General features: G+C 48.4%; 1 protein-coding gene across 1 annotated transcript in view; it reads left to right on the forward strand.

The window, feature by feature from the left end:
* Nucleotides 1–10,890, forward strand: part of SMG5 (SMG5, nonsense mediated mRNA decay factor) — a 31,935-nt gene that overhangs the window by 15,991 nt on the left and 5,054 nt on the right. The window contains exons 11-20 of the mRNA XM_019555372.1: nt 152–862; nt 3,461–3,630; nt 4,682–4,757; nt 5,136–5,311; nt 5,442–5,600; nt 6,927–6,986; nt 7,871–8,030; nt 8,664–8,754; nt 9,670–9,744; nt 10,232–10,370. Coding sequence (XP_019410917.1) covers nt 152–862; nt 3,461–3,630; nt 4,682–4,757; nt 5,136–5,311; nt 5,442–5,600; nt 6,927–6,986; nt 7,871–8,030; nt 8,664–8,754; nt 9,670–9,744; nt 10,232–10,370 — 1,817 coding nt within the window. The remainder of the gene's footprint in view (nt 1–151; nt 863–3,460; nt 3,631–4,681; nt 4,758–5,135; nt 5,312–5,441; nt 5,601–6,926; nt 6,987–7,870; nt 8,031–8,663; nt 8,755–9,669; nt 9,745–10,231; nt 10,371–10,890) is intronic.

Below are 10,890 nucleotides of genomic sequence, written 5' to 3' on the forward strand. Positions count from 1 at the left end.
TGCCATGATGCATCGTGTAATGATAGGCCCTATAAAAACAGCACCTAAGCTGAGGTGCTGACACTTCCCCTGTCTTGGGGTTAGTCGCTTGATGGCATCAGACCTCAGGGCTTTTCTAACCAAGGTTTTTTGTTCTGGCTGTCATCTTCAGATGACCAAGAGCCTCGGGAGCCTGTGAACTCCATTGAGAAGGAAGCAGAGGCTGACTTAGCCAACCATCAGCCCAGCGCCGAGCAACAGAAGAACGACGGCAAGAAAGGCAAGAAGTACTCACGCCTCTCCTGCCTGCGGCGTCGGCGCCACCCCCAGAAGGTGGATGAGAGCGACCTGAGTGAAGGCTTTGACTCGGACTCCAGCCGTGACTCTGCCAAGGGCAGCGATGGCTCTGAGAGCGGCTCAGAGAAGAGTGACGAGGACGCAGAGGCTGCTTTTGATGTAGAAACGGACTCGGACATGAACAGCCAGGAGTCCCGCTCAGACCTGGAGGACATGGAGGATGAGCCGGGTGAGGATGGAGGGAGCCGCACCAGGAGCACAAAAAGCAGGGCCAAGGAGGCCATAAAAAACTGCGTGGAGGGGAGTGGGCTGGGGGACTCTAAAAACCCAGGTAACCCCAAGACTGAGAACCCTGACCCTGCTGCCAACGGGCCAGGGTCTGTGGGCACAAACGAGGCAAGCATAGCCAGCAACCTGCAGGCCATGTCCACCCAGCTCTTCCAGACCAAACGCTGCTTCCGCCTGGCTCCCACCTTCAGCAACGTCCTCCTGAAGCCGACCAGTGGAACAACCGCATTGAAGGAGGGAGTGGGCAGCAAGCCCTGCATCAATGGAGATGTGAACAAGCCCAACTTGGTTGAGCAAGGTAAGAAGCCCATGCTTGGTTAAAAGGGGAGCGTGAAGGGTAATGAAGAGCACAAGGTCCTGGGTCTATCCACAGGATAGTGGGCAAAATGCATTCATGGCCTGATCCAGTCATTGGCACTTCTTTATGTTCTTAAGCCATTCGTTTCAGTGAGTGCTGATTCAGTGCCAGGAAAAGATAACAAATATTGGCACTTGATGTATTTTGCCTGTGTAGGAGAAGAGGAGGAAGGTTAGACTGTAAAGATGATTGATTTAATTCAGTCTGTATGAAACTTAGCTTTGCTAAGGCTGCACACCCAGCTGGAGTTAGAAATGATTACTGTTCTTCTCCTTAAAAAGTCCTATAAAATTCTGCAGTTGAAATCTAGCTTGTGGTCCTGATGGTGGCTGAGGCAGGCTGCGTTCAGGTATTTCTCCCGTAACTGTCAGGACTATGTGAGCTGCATATGTAGAAGTAACGCTTGGGAAAACTTGTTTGCATCAGCAGATGTGACTAAGCCAGGGGCAGAAATGCAGAAGCAATGGGGCAGTGCCTGTGTCCTTCTGGCTTCTGTCTTCAGATGCTCAGCAGATGGCGCTGCCTATTTCTTAAAACCATGGTGGGGTGTGCATTATACAATCAGAGTCATGTTCTGGCATGGAACAGATGAGCTGTACTACATATATAGCCTTTGCATTTCAAGTGCATCTCAGGCTGGTCTGGTTTTGCTTGTCCTGCTTTCCAGCCTCCTCTGTCCTAAGGAGCAAGGAAGCATTTTGCATTGTGTTCCTGCAGCCCCTGTACATGAATGTGCTGCCTTGATATGTACTCATGTGTGTTACTTGCAAATTTAGTTTTAGTTCTCGTTAACTAGCTTGACTCAGCATTGAGTAGCCAGAATTAGATGTAGCTAACAAACATGATCTGATGCCTCATAAGTCTAAGTCTAGACACTCTGACTGGCGTTAACCTACTTTGGAAGGGGCTTCCTTCAGTCCTTCCTGATGGGAGAGAAAGGTCTCTGACATCAGGGTTGTGAGGAGGGGGAGAGATGGGCCTTATCTAGGAGGGCAGTAAAGTACTGGAACAGGTTACTCAGGTGGTGGAATCTCCATACTTGGAAGTTTTTAAGCCCCAGCTAGACAAAGCCTTGGCTGGGATGATCTAGCTGGGCCTGGTCCTGCTTTGATGAAGGTTTGGACTATATGACTTCCTGAGGTCCTATCCAGCCCTCATTTTGTATGATTATCAAACCATTTTTCTTTCCCAGTAAAAAGATGACAAGACTAGAAACATCTGCTGGGTCAATGATTCTTCTGTCCTGGAAGGACATAGAATGGGCATTTAGCTTTGCACTGATGAGGCTCGCTCCCTTGTTGTGGCAGCTGAGGTTCCAGCTGCAGCTGGTGTTGATCTACCTGGTCTCTGCAGGGTCTCTCCTTAAACCCAGTTGCAGGTTTGGAGGTGCCAGGAGCAGCTGACTCGCCCCCTCTTTCCCCCCGGCTCCTTTTCTTGGTTTCTGTGGGGTCACTGGAAAGAATTTGGATTCTGCCAGTTGGACACAGATGCATGAGCAGCCTCTTGCCAAGTGAAGAGGGACTTTGTGGAGGCATCTTGAAAAGTTCCCTGGGGGCCTAATAGCAGGGAGATTTATTTTATATGCAGCTGCCATTCAAAGGTCAAGGGATAAGTCAGGGAGATGCTCTACTGAAAGGGATCCTTAGCAAGAGCAGTGTGACTTTTGGTGGCACAGGGAGGTTTCTAAACCCATGTGCCTGAGTTTGTATCTCCTGCCTGTCACTCTGGACAAGTTTGAACTGGATGTTAATTCCTCTTTGCAAGCGGCAGAACATTTTTCTCCTCCGCTGCTTATTCCTGGCTCCTGCCAGGTAACTTTAAGCTGCGTGTTTTGCTCTCAAAAAGCAGATTTCAGCTTGACAATGTGGTGTTGGCTGTGGAATGATTGGACAGTTTCTGTTCCACCTAGGACAGTGTGAAGCACCATTACATGTACTGGGTAGGGACAAACAAAGGGTCTCTGTACCCAGGGCTCAAATGTATGCCTATGGGTTCCAGAAGAGAATGGTATTCCTTGATGGTTGAACTGAGACCTGTGTGGTAAAGCGTTTTGGGACCCATCATCACTGAGGTGCCAACAACATGCCGGGTGCTGTACAAGAGGGAGGAAGTTATAAGCCTCGCCCTGTCTTCTCTGTCACTTTGCCGTTACCAGCCTCACATATCTGGGCATCTTAGGGTAGAATATAGCAGTTTCCTTTTTCTCGGGGACAGGGCATGTTGGTAGCTTGCTCTGGAAGTTGGGAGTAGATTCCAGATTTCTCAGTTTTCTCAGTTGCTCTTACTTGATATTACTGCATCACCTTGGATCACTGAAGTGGGACACCTTGGTGCTGGGTGCTGTATAGACAACACAGAGAGAGTTCCTGCAGGCACAGGCATTTGGAAGTGCCATGAGATGACACCAGTCTGCAGGGAATGAGAAATCATTAAAGTTATTTTCCTTCTTGTTCCCATACAGTTTCCTCAAGCACATACCAGCATGGTTCTCTGCTTGTGGTCTAATCCCTTAAACCCTGCTGTGCTTTGTATTTTCAGATGACATGTCTGACTCGGAGGAGAGCATCATCAGTAACAAATCCTGCAGGAATGAGAAGTCGCTTGAGGAGAAGCTGGAGATCCTCACCAATGAGGGATTGCTTCCTACTGTCAAGGTGTTCCTGGACTGGCTGCGAACAAACACCGACCTCATCATCATGTGTGCCCAGGTGTGGGGCCTTGGTTTAGATGGAGGATGTTCATGTCAGCCTGGGTGATGAAATGCACTCAGGCCTCTAGTTTCAGCTAGATGCAGCGTCACTTCCTGTACCAAAGTAGTGCTTTGTATGGCTAAACAGATCCCTTCCGTTTAGAAACTGCAGCTTGGTAATCTCTGTGCATACTGTACTTTCATGCTTACAAAAAAATCTCTTCCCCCCCCCCCAAAAAAAAAAAACACAAAAAAACGAATAAACAAACAAACCCAACAGCTGCTGGAAATTACAGGGCACATTATTTGCAAGAAATACAGTAAGGTCAGTTGCTTCTTGTTACCTGGCAAAAGTAAAATCTGCGGGCACAGGGAGCTGAACAATGAGCAGGCTGGACTCCCTGCTGCTGCTGTTACTACTAGGAAATATCTATTTCAGTTTGTTCTGCCTCTCGAAAACAAAGCACATGTTTTATTCTGTGGCATGTTGGATGTGAGACAGTACGGTAATCAAATTGGTGTGTTCCATTTACAAGAGTGGGGAATCTACAGAGCTTAAATGTACCATTTGTAATAGCATTGGTCTTTTGTAAGCCTGTCCCTTAAATAAGCGTGGAGGGAACAGGGGAGTTAGGCTCAGGACAAAACTCCGACCTCAAAAGCTCCTGATGGAACAGACCCACATTTAGACAGGGACCATTTCTCACAATTGCTGTTTAGCCTTTTGTCCATTTCGACAACTTGCCAAAAAATTGCGGGCGAGCAATGGCAAAGGGTTGCTGTGGAGAGAGGCAGCTGCGGAACCTCCTGCTTGGGATAAGAGCCTGGGGGTGTGGGCTTCTGACAGACTGTCCTGCCTTTGCCCCTTTCCCACTGTGACCTTGAGGGAGTCCAGTCCACCCCAGCCCTCCACTTGGGCTTCCCCGATCTCTGCTTTTGAAGTTAACGATTTCCGAAACTCTCGGAGGTTTTTGGCAGGTGTTTCAGAAGCTCAGTGTGGCCTCATAGTTTATATCTGTTTTGGCTTGAAAGTCTGCCTGGCCTGATCTATTCCGCAACCTTTTTTCCAGAGCTCCCAAAGTCTATGGAACAGGCTGTCTGTGCTCTTGAACCTCCTGCCTTCTGCTGCACAACTGCAAGAACCAGGTACTGAGGAACACACTGCATATTTTCTCCCACCGTTATCCTCTCCCCCCCAACCCCGAAAATGTCTCCTGTCCAGCCTCATCTCATTCAGGCTTTCTGCATTTGATCGCCTTTCCAGTTCAGTAGTTGCTTCGCGTGCTTTGGTTAGCTGGCAGGGTAGAATTCAGCTTGTTAAATTGGCATACTTGGCCATCTAGCATGTATTGATGGGTTAAAACCTTCTTAGAGCCTGGCATCTTGCGATGGAAATCGGGTGTGATCAGTGAGCTTCAGATTAGGCCTGCGAATGGCATAAAGCCTGTCCTGAAGTGGCAGATTGTATCTGATTTGTTATAGCCGCTCACTATGTCTTGCTGCCTTTCTCTCTATCAAACCCAGGGCTGGCCCTGTGTAATGAGGTTAAGGACTTGCTGAGTGGCTCTGAGCTCCCAGACCTGAGCACCCACTTGCTGCTCCCAGAGGATGTGGCCCTTCGCAACCTACCCCCTCTGAAGAACGCGCACAAAAGGTTTAACTTTGAGCAGGACAGACCCTTCCTCTCGCCGGTGGAGGAGGTAAGCGTGGGTGGCCCTGCCTCGGGGTTCAGGCTTTGGCCAGGTTGTCTCAGCCAGAGGTCATGCTGCTGTGGCGTGCCCCCTGTGGCTCCCCCCACCTCCCCATTTAACAGGGTCTTGTCCCCTGCAGTCTGTGGTTCGGATTTGCTGCGTCCGGAGTTTCGGCCACTTCATCACCCGCTTGCAAGGCAGCATCCTGCAATTCAACTCGGAGCTCGGGATCTTCATTAGCATTGCCCAGTCAGAGCAGGATAACTTGCTGCACCAAGCTGAGGCCCAGTTCCACATGGTGAGTCAGAAGAAGCTAATTCTCTGGGCGGCCACCTGAGCCCAGGGTTAACTTCCTTTCCAGTTAGTAGGTATCTACATGTCATCCTGTTCCTCTCACTTGAGTTCTTGACAGGACCTTAATACATTTCCTTTTGTGACGCAGTGCCATGTTATTAGTGACTTAGTTTCATGGCTAAGTCATCATGCACTGAGAAGCCCATCCTACCTGCCTGCTCCTTGAAATTCAGCAGTGTATGTGCCTTTTAATGGCCTGTGCATGCACTAGTATGCACACAGCAGAGCACCTGTGTATGGCAGCTACCTTTCCTCATTTCCACCCAGCTCCTGTGCCTAGTGTGAGGGAAGGTTGGCTACATTCCTGTCTGCAGGAACAACAATGCAGCTAGGTCTGTTACTGTCCAGACTTGCTTGCTTTTAAGAGGATAATTTGCACCCCCCTGGAGCACTGCCTGAAAAGTCCCAAATAGTTGGTGGGTTAATAAATCTGCCTCGTGCTTCTCAAGAGAGATGCAGAATGTACAGCCCTGGAGCTTGCAGCACAGCAGTTCTGTACTGCCCCTCCAGCCCACTTTCATTTCAAGACAGGGGACTCTCTTAGCAGGGAGGTGGAAGTCCTAGAACTATCTCTTAGGTCTATGGACAAAAAGGCCAGTAAAGCTGATCAGGGTGGTGGTAGTCTTTTGCATTGTGGATGCCTTTCTGGTTTGGAGGCTGAGGCATGTGACTTGTCAGGAGAGGCTGAGGGAACTGGCTTATTTAGTCTGCAGAAGAAAAGGGATTGATAGCAGCCATCAGCTCCCTGAAGGGGAGTTGCAAAGAGAATGGAGCTGAACTGTTCTTAGTGGTGGCAAATGGCAGAATAAGGATCAGTGGTCTCAGGATGCAGCAAGAGAAGTTTAGGTTGGATGTTAGGACAAACTTTCTCACTAGGAGGGAGGTGAAACACTGGAACAGGCTATCTAGGGAGGTAGTGGAATCTCCATCCTTGGAGGTTTTTTTAAGGCCCAGACAGACAAAGCTTTGGCTGGGATCTAGCTGGGGCTGGTACTGCTTTGACCAGGCGGTTGGACTAGATGTGACCTCCCGAGGGTCCCTTCCATCCCTCATTTTCAATGATTTTTGTCAGGGCTACTGCCCACGAGCCACTAGCCCACAGGAACACCTTTGGCTTGAGTTAAGCCAGTGCCCTACAGGTGAAAGCTTTCATTCCCAACCCCCCAAGCCATTCAGTTCTCTCCCATTTTTCATCTCTTGTGACCCCTGCCACAAGAGCACCTTGTGCTTTTCCTACTCATTTTATTTATAAGCTTATTTTTCTAATTAGGCTGCTGAGGAAGCTCGTCGGAACAGATTAATGAGAGACATGGCTCAGCTACGACTGCAGGTATGGGACCATACTCGTCACTGGTTGCCTGGCCTGGTGACTTCGCGTGGCTAGCCTTATGCATGAGTAAACCTGGTCTGCACATCTTATGCTCAATGCACTTACCTGTGGGAGAAGCGAAACTGTAGAAGAAGTTGTACTGTCTGCATGACTGCAGCTAGAGCAGGGTTTCAGCAGCCAGGATTCCTGGTCTTGTTGCTGACTTGTTCCATGACCCTTTTTTACCCGTCCGGAATGGGGTTAAAGAGATTTGAAAAAGCTTTGTAGGACTCCATAAAGTTGGGTAGCTGCATGTGTAAGGCACTATAAATATGAAGTATCATTATTATTAAATGCTCCTATAAGGAGGCTCTTGCTAGCTGTCCTTCAAAAAGATGCACCAGACCTATCATCTGTTTCTAGCAGCAGACAAAGTAGGTTGTTGCCCGTAAAACCATATGCCTGTCTAAACCAATTACTCCAAGGTTCAACCCTGCCCTGCCTCATATGTCCAGGATACAGATAGGTTTGAATGGCTCATTCTATCAGTTAAGGGGAGAGAAGAAAAATCTGCCCCTGTATCAGTCAGTCTATGGAGTGGGTGCAGGCTCCTCAATAGAGTTCCAGGAAAAATATACATAATTTTATCTATGTGGGTACCAGATGGGATCAACTGTATCACCGTGGAGACTGTTGTTTAAAGGCAGAGGGTTGAACTTCCTGCAGGGTTGGAGGGAGAGAGCTTTTGCCATCCACTGGATGAAAGCTGTCGGGCAAGATTGGGTGGGCATGTCCTGGCTGCATGGTGGGGAGCAGAAGGTATCATCATGGGTCCCTTGCCCTTAGGTTTCCATGCAGACACCAGGAGAAGTTCTTAATCTCGTGCTGTTGCTGTCCTATTTCAGCTGGAGGTTTCTCAGCTGGAGGGGAGTCTGCAGCAGCCCAAAGCTCAGTCTGCCATGTCCCCTTATCTCGTCCCAGACACCCAGGCTCTCTGCCAGCACCTTGGCATCATCAGGCAGTTAGCCAGCAGCGGGCGGTTCATCCTCATCATCCCTCGAACAGGTAAAGCAAGCTGCCTCTTACCACCTGGTGGAGAAACTTGGCTTGCACTGGTCTGAAGGGAGTAAAAGCCAACGGCTTTGACTCCCACTGAGAGATTTTTGACTCCCACTGACAGCCAAAAAGAATTAGCACTGATCCATAGCCAAGGACAGTGTTTGCTGTTGTGGAGTGAACTCCATTGAGATTTGGTTTGGATAGGGATGATCCTTCCTCAGGCAGGTGTTTGGACTAGATGATGTATGGAGGTCCCTTTCAGCCTGATTTCTCTGATGCGATCAGTCATGGCCTTTAGATTCTCAACAGAGGCCTGCCTGTTAGTTCAGAGAGGATTTTCCCTGCCAAAATTGTCCAACGACCTTGTATAAATGCAGAAAATAAATATTGACACCTTGAAAGCTTAGAAAAGGTGCATTCCTATGTGTTTGGATGACAGCTGACATAGCTGATGGTGGGTGAAGCCTGTGTGTCCAACCTGCGTTACCTTGTGTTCGGCCCACACTTAATGCCTGGAAGAAACAGATGGGAGGTCCATGTCTCCGTGGGTGTGCCCCCACTTCCCTCAGGGAAGGGTCTTACCACAGCTGGATCCACCTGGCAAAATGTAGCTCATTTCTCCCTTCCACTTTCTGCTAGTGATTGATGGCTTGGACTTCCTAAAAAAGGAGAATGCAGGTGCACGAGACAGCATCCGGTATTTGGAGGCTGAATTTAAAAAGGGAAACAGGTAAGAGCAGACTGTTCTCTTTCCCCTTGGTTTTAATATAAAACCTTGACACCATGGCTACCACCAGACGTCCAGCCAAGAAACATGGGTGCAGATGCAGCGTGGTGCCCTCTCATGCACTCGTGCAGTTTGCTTGCTCAGGAGTGAAATGCAGCTGCTTCTAGGGTGTGGTGTTGCAGCTGTTAGCTAGCACCTGATTCTACCCAGCATCTTAGGATGGGACTTGAGGAACTGTTTCTCTAACTGAATTGCAAGCGAATATTAAGCAGGCAGAATATAATAACCTCATTGTCTTGGCCAAATTCCCATAAGAATGAAATGGCTGAGCTGCCCACCACACGTGGAGAGTCATTAAAATTAGCTGCTCTACCAGCAATCAGACAGTTGCCACCTCCTGATCAAGAAGGGAGGTGGAAACATCAACCTCCATTATAATGAATCAATAATACACAGATTAATCCTGGTAGGCAAGCCAGCAGGGCTTCCTTAGAGGAAAATTTGAGAGTCATTCTTGTAGCACTCATTGAATCAACAGAAGAGCAGATAGATGAGTCATGTGTTTCTAATTAGGTGAACTGAGGCCCCTGGCTCACATTCATTTAGACGTGCAGTGGGCTCTGAGCCCTGGTCCTCTGTCACAACAGTTGCATCTCCTGTCATTCCACACAAGAGGCACAGTTTTGGGAGTGGGGATCAGATTGCAATCATACCTTACTTGCCACTTCCAGGTGAGCCTGGGATCATGATCCTGAGCTCCTCCTGTCCCAGCAAGTGGAAAGCCAAGTGTTTGCAGGTCCAGGCAGGGGCCAGCAGCCACTGATTGTTGACTTCAGGTTGTTTCCTTTGCTTTTCAATATCAACCTCAGCCCTTTTAACAACGCGTGTGTAGACTCACTGAATCCTGTCTCTTCCCAGGTACATTCGCTGTCAAAAAGATGCTGGGAAAAGCTTTGAGAGGCATAAATTGAAGAGGCAGGATTTAGATGCCTGGTAAGTTTCTGGCCTAGTGCATGGTTTTAGATGTCTTGCCTCTTCACTGCCTGCCTGTGAGGTGGGTTTGGGGATTAGTCTCAGGGGCTGTTGGATTTGATCCTGTTCCGGTTGCTGTCAGATTTCCCAAACAAGGGGCAGTTGTGGTCCCAGGACACCTGGGTTCTATTTCCAGTTGTTTCATAAACTGCCGTGTGTGATGCTGGGCAAACACCTTGCCCTCTGTTTCCTCTGCCTCCATTTTCCTATTTCATTGCAAACTTTCAGAAGTTGAGATCTTCCTTTCACTTCATATTTACAGGTCCTAGCACAATGGGACCATACTTTTAGTTTGGGCTTGTAGGTCTTACTGTAAAATGGGGCTCAGACTGGCTCTACCACCTGCAATTCACTCTGCAGCTGCCTGTACCTCTTCCAGATTTCTAAGCCATCACCCTTTGCACAGATGGCTAGTAACTGAGTTTTATATTTTACTTCACTGTGGCAGGAATCTCTATAAAATATTGGATAGCTGCAAACAGCTGACGGTGTCACAGGGGAATGGAGAAGATGACACCACAGGGATGGTGACCATCATAACTGGCTTTCAGCTGGACAACCCCAGCACCTTCTCTTCTCCAATGCAGGTGAGTACCTTGCAGTAAAATAGCTCTGTTAAAACAGCTGATGAAATCTGTCAAAGTGCCAGGTTAGTAACAGTCTTACAGTATTTTCTGCCTAAGCTCATTCTTGGTAGCTAGCACCTGGATTAAATAAGTCTTTCCCTTTTTCTAGAGCCCCTTTTTCCATTTTGGTAGAGCAAAAGGGCCTTTAGGGAGAGCATGACAGTAATTCACACCACTTTACACCAGTCTGGTAGAGTAAGGGGGCTCAAAGGGGAATGAGAACTTGATCTTATGGTTTATGGACATTTGGCTGAGTTCAAAGCTGCTGAGGTGAGAACTTGGTGTGTTGAGAACCAGGGCCTCTGGCTAACCTTGCTCCTCTGGAAAAGAGTAAACTCTTCCCTCTTTTCCACTTTCTCTTGTTACCAATCTCGCTCTGTTTGGGAAATTTTAAATGCCCAACATTAGTTTGTACTAATGTGGGTGACATGTTTGGGGCAGTTCCACCATAGACAAGATGGGCCAAATAGGGAGAACTAAA

The sequence above is a fragment of the Crocodylus porosus genome, unplaced genomic scaffold (genome assembly GCF_001723895.1).
Source record: "Crocodylus porosus isolate Cpor-Errol unplaced genomic scaffold, CroPor_comp1, whole genome shotgun sequence".
NCBI classification, from domain to species: domain Eukaryota; kingdom Metazoa; phylum Chordata; order Crocodylia; family Crocodylidae; genus Crocodylus; species Crocodylus porosus.